General features: G+C 45.3%; 1 protein-coding gene across 1 annotated transcript; it reads right to left on the bottom strand.

Moving 5' to 3' along the window:
• Window positions 1–2,526: 2,526 nt before the first annotated feature.
• Window positions 2,527–15,894, bottom strand: MPZL2 (myelin protein zero like 2). Its single transcript, XM_074936550.1, has 6 exons — window positions 15,599–15,894; window positions 10,535–10,701; window positions 9,299–9,509; window positions 8,890–9,034; window positions 5,860–5,952; window positions 2,527–5,303 (listed from the first exon to the last, which is right to left on the bottom strand). Exons 1-5 carry the CDS (start codon window positions 15,669–15,671, stop codon window positions 5,892–5,894), a joined length of 657 nt encoding a protein of 218 aa, XP_074792651.1. The 5' UTR covers window positions 15,672–15,894; the 3' UTR covers window positions 2,527–5,303; window positions 5,860–5,891.
• Window positions 15,895–18,503: the final 2,609 nt, after the last annotated feature.

Here is an 18,503-nt window from a genome sequence, read left to right on the forward strand (position 1 = left end):
CACACCATGACATCGTCACGCCTCAGAGCACCAGGAATGTGCCCTGAGAACCCAGGGTTCTGGCCTGGTCCCCGGGGCCAGCTGCCTCCAGCCAAATGGCCTGAAGCCCGGGGGGTGGACCTTGCGTTCTGGTTCAGCACCCATCTCCAGACAGAGCACATCATTGTCCGGTGAGATGACGTTAAATCACCACCCCATGGCGTCATTGTGCTGTACACAATTATTCTGTTGCAACAAAAGCTTGTCGTTCAGTGACTTAGGTTATTAGTAAAAAGAAAAGGAGTACTTGTGGCACCTTAGAGACTAACCAATTTATTAGTCTCTACGGTGCCACAAGTACTCCTTTTCTTTTTGCGAATACAGACTAACACGGCTGCTACTCTGAAACCTAGGTTATTAGTGTGTCAAATACGCTTCTTTTATCCAAACGCTTTCTCACTGTCATGAGGTGGGGGCATTAACAGCATGGTGTCAAAAACCTCATTGCATAGTTTCATTAAATGAGATCACTGCATCAAAATGTCAACCCATTGTGTCAAAATGTCATTATCTGGCCATGTAGTGTCACAATATGATGTGTTTTTATAGGCCTCCCACGCTGATTTTTGAGCCTCTCACAAGCACAAGACAAGTGGCAACCGTGTACAATAAACAGTGCCTTTCCCTGTGCAGAAATATATTCTGAGGTGCAGCTGGTGTTCTCAAAACTAGGGACATAAAGCTATAAATTAGTTTGGGTCCTCAGCAGAGGAAATTATTATATGCTGGACACGGTGTAGCTATGATTCAAATGAGAGAGCATCTAGGATAAACCAGTTTGTAATGCAACTGGCAAGGTGGGTAGGAAAGTAAAGGAATGTTGGATTGAAATGGACACAGTGAGATGAAAGGCAAACAGTATTTCTTTAAAGATGACTCTGGATTTTACTTACTTCCATGAGATGGCAGTCACTGGAATGAATGCGCTCAGGTATCCCAATGAATGCGCTCAGGTATCCCTCTCAAGTAACAAGAAAGAAAAGGAGTACTTGTGGCACCTTAGAGACTAACCAATTTATTTGAGCATAAGCTTTCGAGAGCTACAGCTCACTTCATCGGATGCATACTGTGGAAACTGGCAGTTTCCACAGTATGCATCCGATGAAGTGAGCTGTAGCTCTCGAAAGCTTATGCTCAAATAAATTGGTTAGTCCCTAAGGTGCCACAAGTACTCCTTTTCTTTTTGCGAATACAGACTAACACGGCTGTTACTCTGAAACCTCTCAAGTAACCTAATCTTTGCAAACATTGGAGCTTGATTGATAGATTCTAGAGGAAGAGTTGCCAGGAGGCAGGGCATATGAGTAGGGAGGGAAGATAAGGAGAAATGTTGTATCTGTATCCTCTACCTTCCCCACTCAGCAAATAAAATAGCACTAGATGGATTCTGAGATTAAGCAAGGTAGGTAGATAGATTCTACACATATTGATAATCACTTAATTTGCCTAGGCATTACAATACTATTTTGAAAACCTGTTTGCCCTAGACCTGCACCACTTTTCCTTGGGAGTTCAATTTATTTAAGTATTTGTGGGTCAGTAGCTTTCTAATCTCATGCCTCAAGCCACCCTTCCTTCAGAACCATCCTGTTATACACTTGTTCTAGAGCCCAGTCCAAGAGTCTTAGTTTGTGCCTTTTTCAGCCCATCAATTGCAGGAAGAACTAATGAGTGCACTCTGGCAGGACGGGATATCAGCAGGAAGGCCCTGTGAAATAAGTGTATTATACAAAGGGATCTGAGGAAGGTTACTTCGTGGATAAGAAGCTGGTCCTGATAGAGGAGGCACCATGCATGTCAGCACATGGGAATAGACACAGGAAGTAGCTGAGAGATGTTCAAAGACCCTTGGCCACCAACTTTCTACTGAGCTCTGGAAAATTACTATACGGGAACTGCCCAGTCTGGTATGGTGGCCCCAGGTGACTATCACAATCACTACTTAAGAAAGGGATCATTACTGAGCAAAGCAAAGTGTTCCCTTCCAAAGGAAATGAATGCACTTTTGCCTCACAAGCAAGCAACTCAGTGCTCTGCACAGTTAACTAGTCCAGTCTCCCAAAGAAAATAATTTTAAGTTACATTTATGGTAGGGTCGTGTAAAAACTCTTCAGGCATTGTGGAAAGTTCATACTAAACATATGCACTATGCAGTGTAGTTGTAGCGTGTTGGTTCCAGGATATTAGAGAGACAAGTGGGTGAGGTAATATCTTTTATTGGACTCGTCTCTCTCACAAACAGAAGTTGGTCCAATAAAATATATTTATCTGACCTACCTTGTCTCTCTACTCTGTACTGTGACATCCATTGTTTTCTCACCATTATGAACTTGTGCAGTAAACCGCCTAGTTTTTCAATTAAAAACAGGCAAGTAGGACATGCTTTAATACTAAAAATGGTTTATTTACATACAATGACTTGAAAAGCTCATTTAAAATAAGTTACAGTACAAAAGAGTATCTGTCTACACAGATGGACACAGCCCCTTACTGTAGTTTCTCTGTGCTGAAACAAGTTTTACAGCAAAAAAAATGAAAATATCAAACTTGTCTAGAACTAAGCAGCTGTTTGACTAGTATAAAAATGCACATGCACATCGTCTAGATACTGCCCATGAGTCTTGATCCTACAAGTTGTTCCATGTGAGCAGACCCCTGCACCCAACCAGAGCCCTGTTGAAGTACATGGGTCTCCCCTCTATTGAAGGGGTCTGCCCAAGCAGAATCAGGGCCTTGAAATTGACAAGCAGAATTAGACAATTATGTTTGCAGAAGAGGAAGTAGAGAAACTATGAAACACAGAAGGAACGTAATACTGCTCTAAAAACTGCTACTAAAATGGGTAGCTGAATACAGATGGTATGTTAAACTATAGGATGTGCGTTTCCATAGCACAGCAGCGTCTGATAATTTAATTTAATCTGCAAGTCAGTCCATTTGAAGATCCAAAATAGTAACAGTACAGATTCCATGGCTGTGACTTGCAGTAGACCCTCTATATGATTTTGGGACTTGGAGGACAGAAACAAATTTTGGGTCAAGTGAAATTTGGAGAGTTTGGATAAAATGGGTTTACCTATATTAGCAAAAAGAAAAGGAGTACTTGTGGCACCTTACCTATATTAATGTCTTGCGTTCAATGTTTTGTTTTTAGTTTGAAGTGAGACTGGACACTGTACAAATATGCTCCTTCCCCAACTAACTGCTCCAATCCTTCTTTCATTGAAGTCAATGGAAGCTTTGCAGGACTGGAACCCTTTTAGCCCATGGTTTGGAATGTTCCTCCTTGGAATCCTGCTGTAATTGTATGCGAATCCCAGTTCCAAAGTTAGAGCTGTTCAATGAGGGCATGTGTGTCTGCACCTGAAAGGGCATAAGATCTGAGAGAAGAGCAGTAGCTACAGCAGGAAGAAGTTGTTGGCAATTCATTTCTGCATTGGTTGCTGCTCCTTATATGCATTCCAGTGCCCCAGCATTGTGCTGCATACAATCGTACTTACATTGCAACAAAATGTTATCATTCAGTCACTTAGGGGTGTGTGTTAAAACTCCTCTTTTATCCAAATAATCACTCATTGTCATGATATGGGGGCATCTATTCCATTGTGTCAAAAACAAAAACTCTGTTGAGAACAGGATGGTTTGCAGTATCACTGAGAGTTTCCCTAGGCTTACATTGTGGTAGTTACACTGTCATAGCTTCTGACTGTCCACAAAACAAATTTATTTCTGATACCCCGATAGGAAAAGAAAACAAATGAATTGAGATAATATAGCAAGCATTTCACAGGCAGGGCCATAAAAACAAAAATACTTGTTAAGCAAACAGGCTCATATTTTGATTTAATGCCAATTAAATACAGAAACAGCTCTGAGGTGTTGATTATTTGTTTTTTTTATTTTAAACTGAGATCTGCAGCAGCATTGAATCTGATGTGCTCACCACATATTTAGTAATAAGATGTGCTACTAGTAACCTGGAGCAGTAATTAGCATTGAGACAAATTCCTTGTGCAGCAATGTGCATATCTAAAAGGGAGCTGCTTGCATCACTGAGAGGACCTCCCAGAATCTTGATACAATGGAACCAAGCCATTGAACTTTGATATGAAATAAAACTTTACTGTGATTAGGCACAACTGGTAGTGTTTATTTAGGAGAGAGACTCTAGGCTGGAACAGAAGTGGCTGTTGCAAGCCAAAGTTGGAGGGCATCTGCAAACTGTGCATAGGTCCTGGGAAACAACAAGGGGTGCTGCAGGTCAGGACTGAGGTGAATCAATAGAAATGAGTGGGGGGGAACCAGGTCTGGAACAGCAGAGGGAAGTCAGGATTTTGGTGCATCAGTAGAATAGGAATGGGCAGAGACCGCCATAGTAATAGGCAGGGTTCTCAGTCTGTCACTTTCAGACACACTAAGTCACCTAAGATGTAAAACTAAAGTCAAACTGAAATATGCATCCACTTCTAAATACCATCCCAGCCAAAGAAACAGCACACGGTCCAAAACTGTAACACTTTTCCACTTCATGTAACAATGGGATCAAAACCCCGTTCTTGCAATAAGCTGTCCCTGTGATCAAACTGTCTCATCATTCTTTTTAGAAACATTTAAAGAGCTTCTTTGTGAGAGGAAAAATAGTTCAAACCAAATTTAAGAATTAAAGCGAGAACTAATAAGAGCGTGGCAAGTACAGACAGTTTGCAATGGGAATGGGTTAACCATTGCCCGTTTTCATTCAGAGTGACGATCATTCTTTTCCCCCCCATTTTCTTTTTTACACATATGGCAGGGGGTGGGGGTGTTGTTTTGTGGGGAGGGAGGGAGGGAAAAACAGGGAAAAAAAGTTTTAAAAAAATTAAAAGGCATTTTTCCAAAATTCTTCCACAGGCCAAGATGAGAATATTGAAAAATCTGTTCCTGGATCTTTGAATTTCTTATAGTTCTCTTGGGATTTTTTCTCTTCAACAGAGTGAATCAAATGCAATTCTGCAAAGGACATACACTTCTCCAAATGGCTACAGCTGGACTGACGACCAAAGACAACTTCACTGTTGATAGGACAAGTTTCCCCTGCGTTGTTTCAATGGAAGGAAATAAGATCTCACACATTATTTTAATCCCATTGTCTTGCCGTGGCACAAATTTTAAGGGGAACAAGGGTACCACAGTTGCGGCATCAGACATCTGTAATTCAGCTTTGTTCTAACATTTGAAATCAGAAGGATTAGCCACCTGCTTCTGAAACTTCTGCAGGGGAGAAGCTACAGGAAGGAAAAAAAGACAACATATTACTACAACATTCTTGAACTTAAAATAACGAAGGCAGCTGATGATATCAAAAAGTGGGAAGGTAAAATGATGTGTAAATGCACCACCAGAGCCTATTAGTAGCAGCAGGAATGTTTGTCCTGTAACGGCCTTAAAACAAGGAAGGCAAAGTGACTCTAAAAGTGGAGATGAAAATGGCACTCTTATTTATCCACAAAACAGCTATATACTGGGTAGCAACTGTTCAAGCTTCCCTACAAATGAGAATCAGCTCTGACCTGGAGACACCTCCTGTAGGGTTGAGAGGGAAGTTCTGTCTCCATGGCCCATTCAGTCCTTGTTCTGTCTCTGAGGGCTGCCAATGAGGAAGCCAGTCAGTATTAATGGTGACTATGGCAGGAGCAGTTTTTGTAATGTGGATACCATGACCTGTCCATTAGGAACTTACCCGAGACCTACCCACTCATTTCACACAGGTCATGGAACAGCCATGTAAAAAACACTCTTCAAAACCTGCAGCGGGTCAGAAAGCTGTTGGAAAGCACTTACCTGCACTATATGTACCCTTTAGTCGGAGAACTTTAGTCTTCTAATGGGACAGCTACCTTCTCTTCTGTACTCTTCAGCTTCTCCTTTTCTGTTCTAGAAAAGCCAAAAGCAGCCATCAGACCCCCTGCCCAACTGGCCTGGGTTCTGAGTCATAAGGAGGTAACAAGCAGGGATTCTAGAAATCCGTTTGCCTTGGAAAAACATGAAATTGGGGGGGAGGAGGGAGAGATTGGGGTTGTTGTTTTTTTAAACAAGCTTTAGTTTTTACATTTTTTGAAAAAAATAAAACCTATTACCTACATTTTAGTGTTAAGTACCAGTGTCACTTATTCAGTAAGTAACAGTGGGAGCCACGCCGCCCAGGGTGTTTCATTTTAAGCACAGAAAAACATGGATTTTTATATTTTTTTTAAATAGGAGAATTTGGGGGGGGGGGTTATCACTGAAAACTAGGCTCCCTGGCCATAAGCCTGTTAAGCGAAAGGTGCACAGACAGCTCGTGGGGTCTGCACTAGGGAGGAAAGGAGAATCTATCATTCGGATTTTAATTGGCTGTGACCCCTTCCCCAGAGGTATCCCTGCATAGGTGACACATCCGATGAAGTGAGCTGTAGCTCACGAAACCTCATGCTCAAATAAATTGGTTAGTCTCTAAGGTGCCACAAGTCCTCCTTTTCTTTTTACTCATCCCCCAGTCCACTGTCAGCACAGCAGCCCCCTTGATGTATACTTGACCCATTCACACTCTGCTAAACACCAGCTTGTGTTTGACTGGAAAAGAAAATACCAGTCATATCACTACATGACCCACCCAAAGGTCCAGAGGGATGGAGGTGAATAGCGGGGATGGAATCAACACCACCTGGAGATCCAGAACAGCACTAATCTCTACTGGTGCCCCAAATTTGTTCCCAACACATCTCCCCAGGTGCACCGGCTGGCGAGCCAGCCGGGAAGCACATGGGGTACAGTAACTCTATACACTAGAAGACATGGTATCCTGTAGGTTCCTTTATTTGCATGGCAAATTCATTAAATTAGTTGGTTACATGTGTTTAGGCTACAGCATAGCTGTATGTTCCTGCAAATTACACAGTAGCTCAAATCACAGCTGGTTAGACATGGTCCCAATTGTTAGGATATAGATATTCAGGCCTGTCTGTAAAGGTCTATACTATAAGCATTTAGGTGCACTCTTATCACTTGGCTAGTTATAGAGGTATAAAAGAAACAATCAAAATCACTGTCTGCCGGTGTAAGGGCCTTCTCTTACTGTGACAGTCTGAGGCCCTGTTCTTAGGCTAAGGCCTTTGGCTAAGCAGCCGAGGCAGCCATAAGCTGGGAAGCGAACGGTCACATCCTCACATTCCAAATTAGTCACATTGAAATCAGGTGCTATTGGGCTGTTAGGAATACAATCCTGTCCTGATAATGCCTATCGCCTCCAGAGAAAGGGAAGTGCCTAGAAGATGTAAAAGGAAACTTAGTTTGATAGCATCCTGTCTGGCAAGAACTCACTTATCAATAGCTGGGATGTGAAATCCTCACTTCTGTATTGTTTTGTCATTATAGTTCCCACTTTGCTATTGTTTATTTGCATGGTCTCTGTCTGGTTCTGTGATTGTTTCTGTCTGCTGTACGATTAATTTTGCTGGGTGTAAACTAATTAAGGTGGTGGGATATAATTGGTTACATAATCATGTTACAATATGTTAGGATTGGTTAGTTAAATTTCAGGATAATGATTGGTTAAAATATAGCTAAGCTGAACTCAAGTTTTACTATGTAGTCTGCAGTCAATCAGGAAGTAAGGGGGGGAAATGGGAACAGGGAATGGGGGTGGGGAATTGGAATCATGTTTTGCTAAGGGGGGGAATGGGAACAGGGACACAGGTAAGGCTCTGTGTGTCAGAGCTGGGAAGTGGGACACTAAGGAAGGAAACTGGAATCATGCTTGCTGGAAGTTCAACCCAATAAACATTGAATTGTTTGCACCTTTGGACTTCGGGCATTGTTGCTCTCTGTTCATGCGAGAAGGACCAGGGAAGTAAGTGGGTGAAGGAATAAGCCCCCCTAACACCAATCACTGCCCCACTTTCACCATCTAAACCTTTCAGACAATGGCTCCATTGTGATCAAGTCTTTTAATGCCACTGCCCATAACATTGTCTGTTCTGCATTCAGCCTTCACTCTGGTCCCCTTGCAAACTGCTCACCAAACCCCAACACATCACCAAGCTGCAGTGCCTTTAACTACAGAAACAACAAGGAGTCCTTGTGGCACCTTAGAGACTAACAAATTTATTTGGGCATAAGCTTTCGTGGGATAAAACCCACTTCACCAGATGCGTGGAGGGAAAAACACAGTAAGCAGAATATACATTATAGCACATGAAAAGGACTCCTCATTGTTTTTGCTGATTCAGACTAACACGGCTACCACTCTGAAATCTTTAACGACAGCGTATCTTGATAGCCATGAGACAAGCAAATGCTGTGGCCACCAGCTCCTTTTTACAGCGTTCTGATACTGACCCTTCCCATCAACCTGTAGATGTTCTGTTTTAAGTGGTTGTAAAGCTTTCCTGCTCCCTTCTAGCAAAGAAGCTAGTTACATCATTCAGAGCTGTAGTTACACTTGATCAGAAAGTAATGAGTATTTGATGTACCCCTTGGTTTAGCAAACAAGGGGTTTAAAAAAGCTAGTGTTTCTCCTAATCACACAGGACATATCTTCTGCATCAGCCACTACTCCATGGTGCTGTGTTTATCCTTAGAACAGGCAGAGCAAGCTTCCCCCACACAGACACCTCCACAGTTGGCTTCTACCTGACTTGATGGACCCCCTCCAGGGGTCAGAGGAGGAGCTCATTCACTCTGTGAGCACCCTGGTGTAACTACCAACAAAAGGGCCAATTACTGCCAGTTGACAGTAGGTTTTGCACTATCAACTCTTGGCTGCCGTGTGCTAGGCACTGGCCAAACCCCAATGAAGACATTTTGAGGTGTCCCAGAAGCCTCTGTCCTTACAGTTCTGTCTCCACCATCTCAATGCTCTTCTCTTGCCGTCTGTTCCGATAGTGTCGCCAGACAACTACCACTATCACCACAATGATCATCAGAGCACAGGCAGACCCTATGACCAGAGACAGGATGTGGATTTCCGAGAAATGCACTGCACAGAAGAGAAACAGGTGAATGAGAGAGGGCGGCTTGGTTGGGAGGGGACTTAGCAGAGGACTGGGAGTCCAGAACTCCCGGGTTCAGTCCTTCCTCGCCCACATCCCTTATTGCCTTCATTTATTTTCCTGATACCTCCCCTTGGTAATCCCTTTCCCTTCATGCAGTCCCCCACACACAGTAGGAGATCATCCACTTGTGCCACTTCCCTGTACCAGCTAACTTCATATTGACCAAGACAGTGCCCCGAGCCACGTACCTTGCTGCACAACACGGAGTTGGATTTCACCAATCGTGCCATCAACATCTGGTGGGTTCTTCACCTGGCAAGTGAACGTCCCATTGTCGGTGGGATTCAAGTTCCAGACGACGATGGAAGCATCGTTCCGGTCAATGTTCCCATCCCAAGTAACTCGCTCTTTAAACCGCCCACTGGTTGGGGGATAGGGCTTCTCATAGTAGTAGAGCATCTAGATGATCAGAGAGGAAGCTTCATCACTGCTGTGCAGTGTGTGACTGTGCTCTGCCCTGTGGAGGAGGAACCTGCCTGTCTGGAATTTGTGCTCAAGCCCATTCTGCAAATGTTCAAAGCATTTATAAAACAGGCAGGACAGAGATCCCAGTGTCTCCATCTCAGGTTGGGGGCCAGAGGCAAGAGAGGCAGCAGGGATGGAAAGCAGACATGCAAAGGAGCCTAGACAAGCACGGTGGGATGAGATTGAGGGGACACGTCCCCTTCAAATTCTCTCTCCCCTGTTGATGTCTCCTTCACAGTGGCTGCAGGTGCCCTGCACCCCGACTCCTGACCCCATTTTCTCACCTCTGAAAGCAGCTGCAACTTCACATCCACCTGGGGCCTGTAGGGAGCCAGCAAGGCCCCAAGATAGCACAGGCTGGAGAAGGTGAATGGCGAGGGCAGGAGGAGCTGTGCTGCGTCAGCCTCTTGCAGCAGAACTCAGAGACCATCTGACCCCTCGGGGGGGATCCCTCCTGGGGCACACCAGGTTCAGGCTGGCCCTCTCCTTACACCAGTGCTGAAGCTGTTACACCTGCATTGAACCATGGCCCTTGCTGGCGTACTTCCCCTCCCACCGTGGGCCAGGCAAAGTCACAAGCCAGAGCTGTGGCTTCAGTAGGGACACAGGACCAAATTAGGCTGCGATGTAAGCAGGTGCAGCTGCATTTGGCCCCCAGCATTTAACCATACACACGGAAACTACCTAAAAATGGTTCCTCTAGCCAGGTTCGATGGCCAGCAAAGATAGGACCTGAAACCAAAACTCACTGCAGAGGGGATTAGTCAGCTGAATCTTTTAATCAATTAAAGTCAGAGAGTCACCTACCAGATATGCCTCTGCTAATCTGTGGTCCCCACCCACACTCACACCCTCTATTGTTAGTTACACTCCCAAGTTCGACACAGCAGGAGAGGCTTGTATGAGCAATACCTTATCGCCCAACTGGAGCATAAAGGTCCCACTTTATTACCACTTACAGACTCAGCAGAGTTAATTCCCTGGGGCCGGAAGTTCCAGGTCACCGTCAGACGCTGGCCAACAGGGCTGGAGCTGGAAAAGGTGCATTTTAAGCGTACATTGGTCCCATTCAGAGCCTCTACTTCCCTGGAAGTGTGAATTTCCACAGCTGCCACAGGCCAGAGTACTGCAGGGAAAACAGGGGATGGAAATAAAAAAAGAAGCTACAGTCTAGAAGGAAGCACCTCACCCTTTTTTGTCTACACTTAGGGCTTCTGTTTTGGGGGGTTTATTAATTTCATTGGGGGGGTATTTTTAGCAATTTGAGTTTTATGTAGATGTCCAAAAATTGGGGGGGGGGGAGGTTTCAGGGCTCTCTCTATATATAGTGTGTGTATATACTATAATGAGTAATCTTTGTAATGTTCCCTAGTGCACTTTAATTTAATAGTTACAAACAGCACTACATTAAAGCACACTAGGAAACTTTTAGTGTGCCCTGGCAGGGTCTACACAGACCAACTGACGTGCAACATATTAACATTCTTTGGAAAGCACACCTGTGTAGAGCGCACTACCCTATTGTGTAGACGAGCCCTTAGATACAAGTAACCATTTCCAGTGTATTTCCATGTTTGTGAATAAACACCAATTTCATTCTGTGTGTGTCAGGAGTCTTTTATCAAAGTTTATCAGTTAAAACCAAAAATTAGAAGCCCTATCCACTCAATCTGGACTGGTGCCTGCCCTATCAGCTCCTGTTAATAAATTACACCACAAATCGCATAGCATCTGTTTGCAGAACAGCAATATACAGCACTGCAATTCCATGACAGACATGTTAGAAAAAGGTCTACAGAAGAATTCTTCCATTGACCTACCTACTCAAAGTAATTTTCCCTCTGTTGATATTCACCCCTTCTTGTCAACTGTTGGGAATAGGCCACTTCCACCTTGATTGAAGTGGCCTCGTTAGCACTGACCCCCCACTTGGTAAGGCAACTCCCATCTTTTCATGTGCTGTAATATATATACACACCTGCCTCCTGTATTTTTCACTCCATGCATCTGATGAAGTGGGTTTTATCCCATGAAAGCTTATGCCCAAATAAATTTGTTAGTCACTAAGGTACCAAAAGGATTCCTCGTTGTTTTAGTACCGTGACAGAAAACCCCTTCTGTTGCTGTAGCAAGTGTCTACACTACAGCAGCTGTGCCACTGTAACGTTTGTGGTGTCGACACAGCCTCAGTATCCTGGACACATTCCAGCTGGGGTGATTATATTCTGCTTCTCTCAGTTCCCCATGCAGTTCCAGTTGGAAAGAATATTCCTTCTCTCTTGTGTAGCACTGCTAAGTGCTGTTAAGCAGCTACTATGTCCTACTCCAGACAGGGTGGATGAAGTCACTTCTTTACACAGTTTGTATTATTACATTAAGCATTTCATGCACTGCAGGATGAATGGTGCTCAATGAAGGCAAGGTGTCCCTGGTTGGGAGCATGCACGGCTCCTGCTAATATTGTTCCACAGTTATTGCCCAGCTGCTTGGTGGTGGTTTTTGGGGTAGGTTCTGTATCTCATTCAGGACGAAAGGTAACCTTTGTTATCATAGAATCTCAGGGTTGGAAGGGACCTCAGGAGGTCATCTAGTCCAACCCCCTGCTCAAAGCAGGACCAATCCCCAATTTTTGCCCCACATCCCTAAACAGCCCCCTCAAGGATTGAACTCACAACCCTGGGTTTAGCAGGCCAATGCTCAAACCACTGAGCTCTCCCTCCCCCCTTTGTAAGGGTATGTCAAAGAAACATCCACACTTAACCAAGCCGCCCCGGCTGCAGTTTATGAAAACAGGATAAGTCTACTAGAACTACCAGGAAAGAGAGCAGAGAGAGAAGAACTTGTAGGGAGGCCTTCCAGCTTTGGAATCCTGATTCTGCTCTTGCTCACACTACTGTAACTGCAATGATAGAGGCCATGTCTACACTGCATGCACCACAGCCCCATAGCTACAGTGACATTGTGGGAGGCACCTCCTACAATGACAGAAGGGTTTTCCACCATTCTAGGACATCCACCTCTCCAGGCAGCAGTAGTTAAGTTAACGGAAGAATCCTTCTGCTTACCTAAGAACATAAGAATGGCCAAATTGGATCTGACCAATGGTCCATTTATCCTATTATCTGGTCTTCCAACAGTGGCCAGTGTCAGATGCTTCAAAGGGAATGAACAGAACAGGGCAATTATTGAGTGATCCAACCCCTGTTGTCCAGCCCCAGCTTCTGGCATTCAGAGGCTTAGGGACACCTGGAGTGTGGGGCTGTGACCCTGACCATCTTGGCTAATAGACATTGATAAAACTATCCTCCATGATATTATGAAATTTTTTTTGAACCCAGTTATATTTTTGGCCTTCACAACATCCCACAGCAAGGAGTTCCACAGGTTGACTGTGCATTGTGTGAAGTAGTACTTCCTTATGTTTGTTTTCAGCCTCCTGCTTATTAATTTCATAGCATAACCGCTGGTTCTTGTGTTATGTGAAGGGGTAAAGAACACTTTCCTATTCACTTTCTCCACCCCATTCATGACCTAGCCACATCTACACCGGGGTTAGGTCTGTATAGCACAATGCTCAGGAATGTGAATTTTTCCACAGCCTGGAGCACTGGAGCTATGTTGACCTAACCTTTAAGCGTAGACCAGGCCTAAATGACATTACTTCTAATTTACACCAGTGTGATATCAGAATCTAATCAAGTTAGTTGCTAGAATCAAGCTAAAAGGGTAAAGCTATGTCAATAGAGGTGTTAAGGGAGATTTCACTTGAGTTAAGGTAACCCAATTGAGCTAACAATTGAAAAAGCAAAAACCCACCTTTTTTTGGCCCATGGAGAGAGGGCTTTAATAACTGGTCACTCGGACACCTCCTGCATATTGCAGGCCGTGAACCTCGTCCACCCACTCCTGTTATAGACCCCTTCCCTAAATACACCTCCCTGACAGCAGGGTGGCACCAATGAAACCAATCAGGAAACTCTGTGTTAAGGCTGACATCAAACCCCACCCCACCCCACCCCCCTGATTTATCCCATCACTCTTGGACACACACAGCATTGGGGGAAAATGTGAGAGAGCTGTTCGACCATTGTTGTTACTCCCTTCTTAATTCATGAAGTGCCAACACTATGCTCTGCGCTGCACAGGGCACAAAGAACAGACCCTGAGCAGGCAGGACACAGTGCTGCCAATTCTTGAAATGTTATTTCAAGGCTCATTATAAGTGTTTTTTTCTGGAAAAGGCCCAACTGCTGGAATCAGGTTATTACCTGAAAATCTCAGCTTTCATTGACAAGAGAAAAGTTCCCAGCCTTTGTGGTTTCAGAGAGAAGCTTGACAAACATGATCCCTTCTGCCCCAGCATGAGAAGGCAGGTAAAAGCACCCCAAACTTCTGATCTTTACATCTCACCGTTCTCCCTAAGGCCTGACATGCATGTGGTTGGCAATGCTGTGACATACTGGGGAATCCAGATTTTTTTTTTTTTTTTGGGGGGGGGGGGGGCTTGATTTTACTTTTCGTAACAATTATAAACTCTTGTTGTGGGCACCTTGGAAGAAGAGGGTTTGAGGGAGGGCAGACAGTGGCTTGTGAGGAGGGACAGTGAGACTCTTCCCCACAAAGTGGGCAGCATGGGAAAATGCCCAGAGATGGCTCGAGGAGGGCTCTAGTCTCACCTGAGGGAAAGAGGTGTTACTCATCTGGATTGCCCATACAGTACAACACAGCGGATTTCACACAGCAACTGCCTTTGCCTTCGCTAGCTGCAAAACCCACGTAGCGTCCAGCTGATAGGGTGACCAGAAGTCCCAAAAATCAGGACTGTCCCTATAAAATTGGGTCTTTTTCTTATATAGACTCCTATTACCCCCCACCTCTTGTCCCGATTTTTCTCACTTGCTGTCTAGTCAACCTACCAGCTGATCACCCAGACTCACCTTGCCTTATGGGCTTTATTTCCTATTACCCTCTATGTTACTGTATTTGGCAGTATCTGGTGGGGCTCTGATATATCCAGAATGTAATTCAAAACCCTGGAATCTGTGCTCTTGGCATCCTCCTCACTCAGTTTTCTAAAAAAACGCCATGTCATTTCACAGATATGCTCATCTTCTTGAAACCAGGACCTCATGCAAAAGAGAAAACACCTCAAATATTTTTTCATAGTTTTGCATTTGAAAATCTCTTTTTGGCAAAGATCAACTTTTGCATCAAAGTGAAAACCACCATTTTGAAAAAAACACTTTAGTGCAAACTTGAGCTGTAATTGTAAATGTTTTTCACAACAGATCACAGAAAAGCCTGCATAATGACAGGTTTCAGAGTAGCAGCCGTGTTAGTCTGTATTCACAAAAAGAAAAGGAGTACTTGTGGCACCTGAGAGACTAACCAATTTATTTGAGCATAAGCTTTCAGCTGTAGCTCACAAAAGCTCATGCTCAAATAAATTGGTTAGTCTCTAAGGTGCCACAAGTACTCCTTTTCTTTTTTAGAAAAGCCTGTGTGTTCACGCACAGGTGCTGGAAGTGAAGTGAAGTGACCCAAGCATCCTAAAACCACATGGGGTCTATGGACCAAATTCTGGATCTCTTCTGTGAATGTAAACCCTGTAAAATTCCACTGAAGTTGGGGTATTTATTCCAGATTTACATTGCTGCAATGGATCTGAAACCTGACCTGTCTCTTTAATAGCAAGGCCGTTCAAAGAGTAAAGCCCTCCGTCCTGGCCGGAGCAGGGACTGAGAGGCCAGAGGAGAGGAAATAGCGTGTGACCCGACCTCCGAATGCTCAGGCCTCAGTCTCTAGCTGGAACACACCTGAACCTGTTTGTCCAAGACTTGTGTCCACACGCACAGTCACGCCAGGCAGCTCGCAGCGCAATCAGACCAAGAAGACTCTCCACCACGGAAAGACATGCCAGAATCCCACGGCACGACTTTAGGAGGGAGGGAACTGGAAGAACAGGAGGGTAAAAAAAGGAGGCAGCTGAGGCCAAGGGGGGAAACGCCCGAATAGTTCCTTACCTAGGAGCTGTCCCCCCAGGACGAGCACAGCCCCCACCCAGCTGGGGCCATGCACGGGGGGAGGCAAGTCCATAGTCCAGAGACCGAGCAGGGAGATAAGGGAACTTCTCCGAACTGGGGGAGAAGGGAGCTCCCCGGAGTCCTCCTGCCACACGCGCCCCTAGCGAGAACACCTTGCCCCCCTCCCTGCCAGGGCAGGCTCGCAGCACGGAGTGCGGGCTGCTTCTGCCCGAGTCACGCCCAGAGCGGCCCAGCTTGGGCACCAGCCGCGGAGCCAGCCCAGCTCTGTGCTCAGCCCAGGTGTTTGCCTGTCCCCTCTGTGTAGCAATCACCACTCCGCCCAGCTTCCCTCCTCCTCCCGCTGGGAACCGGCTCTCGGGGGTTCTGGTCTTCTTTTCCCCACGTTAAAAGAGCTTTAGTTTTTGGAAGTTCGCTTTTTGTTTCTTTAAACCGCATGATCTTTATCGCCACTGTCTCATGCTTCTGTCCTGTTTAAACATGCCAGATAGATTCTGAATAAATAAAGCGACAAAGCCCAAGTTCGCAGGGAGATTTGCTCCTAGAAAAAAGTCTGCCCCAGTGTATTTACATACAGCATAGAGCAGGATAGCGTGTCCCTGGCAAAGCAGAGTCGTATACGGGGCTGGGGTATATGTAGACAACGTACAGGGTGCAGTCTTCATAGCCGCAATACAGAGCCCAGCAAGACCTGCCACTGTTCCCTTTGCTCAGAGGGATCGTGTCCCTCTACAAAACGGGTCTACATGTAGCCATCCCACTAGGGCTGTCGTTCTCAAACTTTTGTACTAGGGGCTGTCAAGCTGAGCTCATTAATGTTGGTGAAGTGCTTTGAGATCCTTAGCCAAAAGTGTTCTCATTAAACCAGAGATTACACCATTTTCCAAACCACCTGAGCCCAGGGCTCACATGGACAGGGCTCTGGAATCCTTCCTGGTGCTCAACAAACACCACAAGGTAACAGGAAGAGATTTTTCCCCCCAGCAACATCCCAAGGAAGCATGACAGAAACACACACTCTGATTCCCCTCTTGTTAGTATTAGAGGAATGTAAATCACTTTCCAACTCACAGTGGTTGGGACCAGAAGTTGTTACTGTCTGATTATTATATATGGTATTATTATTATTTAGTTGGTGCTGGCCCTGCTCTGGGCAGGGGGTTGGGCTAGATACCTCCTGAGCTCCCTTCCCACCCTGATAGTCTGTGATATTCTACAGCCAGTGTGAAAACAATGGGATGTCTCAGTCCAGTTCCTAGTGCACAATCATCCATAGGGCAGGCGGAAATCTCAGTCACGACTGGCACTGACTTGCTGACAAGCACAGGACTGAATGGACCTTGAGACCAAACTCCCCTCTCACTCCAAGGGGGAGCCCCTTTAGCTCAGTGCTCAGGCACACTGCCAGAGGCAGCGCAAGGGAAACCTTGCCTGCCTGGTGCCTGTGCCATAGTGTACTCATTCCCCAAAAGGACAGAGCAAGAGGCAAGAGCCAGGAGACTAGGCAGGTTGATAAGGAGAGGACTGGAGCAGGGGCTCTCAGATTTTTCCATAGTAGGAACCACATCCTCATAAAGAGGTTCTCCTGGGGACACCCCGACCTCCTCATCACCATCCTCTAGCATCCTGGCTGGAAATGACTGAACCTTTTATGCAACTGAGCATCTGGAAACAAAGAGAGAATCCCAGCACCATGTGCCCAGCCCGCCCTCTGCAAACCAACAGCATAGCTGGTCTAGAGGGCCTCCGTCCTTTACCTCCCCCAAAGCACTGTACATTTCTAGTTCAAAGAGTAACCTGTCCCTGTCCAGTCCACGCTGCACTGCATGTCACCAGACTTCCCCTCAGTTGCTATTCTGAGAATAGTCTCTCCATTTCTTTCACCTCTACAAACCACATTTATTGTTGGGTTTTTTGGTTTGTTTGCATGATGGGACATTTGTTTCCTGCCACCATCCTTGTTGCAGTGCAAACACTCTTAGTTTAGGTTTCAGAGTAGCAGCCATGTTACTCCTTTTCTTTTTGTGAATATAGACTACTTGTGGCACCTTAGAGACTGACAAATTTATTTGAGCATAAGCTTTTGTGGAAAACACTGAATGCATCCAATGAAGTGAGCTGTAGCTCACAAAAGCTTATGTTCAAATAGATTTGTTAGTCTCTAAGGTGCCACAAATCCTCCTTTCTTTTTACTCTTAGTTTAGGTCACTGTCAGAAAATGTGCTGAAGATGGTTTGTGGCTGAATAGGTGCATCATGCACACAAGAGCTATGAGTCAAGTCCTGGGACAGAGCACACAGGAGTGTTTTGTGCAGAAGCAAGCTGGAAGGCAAAGGGTATGTGAAAATGGCCTGGCTCCTGTTTGCCATAGGAAGTGGAGAGGGAGCCCAAGTGAAGTACAGAGTAGTGATTTTATAATGAGCTGCAAAGCTTGGGAAAAGTTTCTGCAAGGCCTTGGAGAAGCTGAAATGAAAATGAGCATGAGTGGAAACAGGGCAGGAAAGAGGACAACCAGCAAAGGGGAAACCCTTTCCCTAGCTCTAATGTACTATGGAGAGCACATCTACTGGGTAGAGCAAGGGACCAGGCACTAGAACTCCTGGGTTCTATTCCCTGCACTGCAGCTGAGTGTATGAACTTGGGAAGTCACCCCCCTTCTCTGTGCCTCAGTTTCCCCTCTAAAAATGGAAAATCATGTTGACTTGCCTCTGAGGATTGTGGGAGTTGATTACTATTTGTGAAATGCTTGGAGATCCCTGGGAGGAAAGATGTTATATTAGTGCCAAAGGTTATTTATGACCCTAAACATGCTCCACTCACTGCTGGGTCAGGGAGGGCAGGCTGTGCCCCATCTACTGTTTAAGGCGCAGTCCCAAGGAGCCCTTCC

The sequence above is a fragment of the Natator depressus genome, chromosome 22 (assembly GCF_965152275.1).
Source record: "Natator depressus isolate rNatDep1 chromosome 22, rNatDep2.hap1, whole genome shotgun sequence".
NCBI lineage: Eukaryota > Metazoa > Chordata > Testudines > Cheloniidae > Natator > Natator depressus.

What these genes read in the sequence shown, in the direction of transcription:
- MPZL2 (XM_074936550.1), bottom strand. Translation starts at nt 15,671, where the DNA reads ATGGACTTGCCTCCCCCCGTGCATGGCCCCAGCTGGGTGGGGGCTGTG. An exon ending in GAATTAACTCTGCTGAGTCT is followed by an intron (nt 9,510 to 10,534) that starts GTAAGTGGTAAT and finishes CTGATCATCTAG; the next exon opens with ATGCTCTACTACTATGAGAA. An exon ending in GAGATGGTGGAGACAGAACT is followed by an intron (nt 5,953 to 8,889) that starts GTAAGGACAGAG and finishes TGGCTTTTCTAG; the next exon opens with AACAGAAAAGGAGAAGCTGA.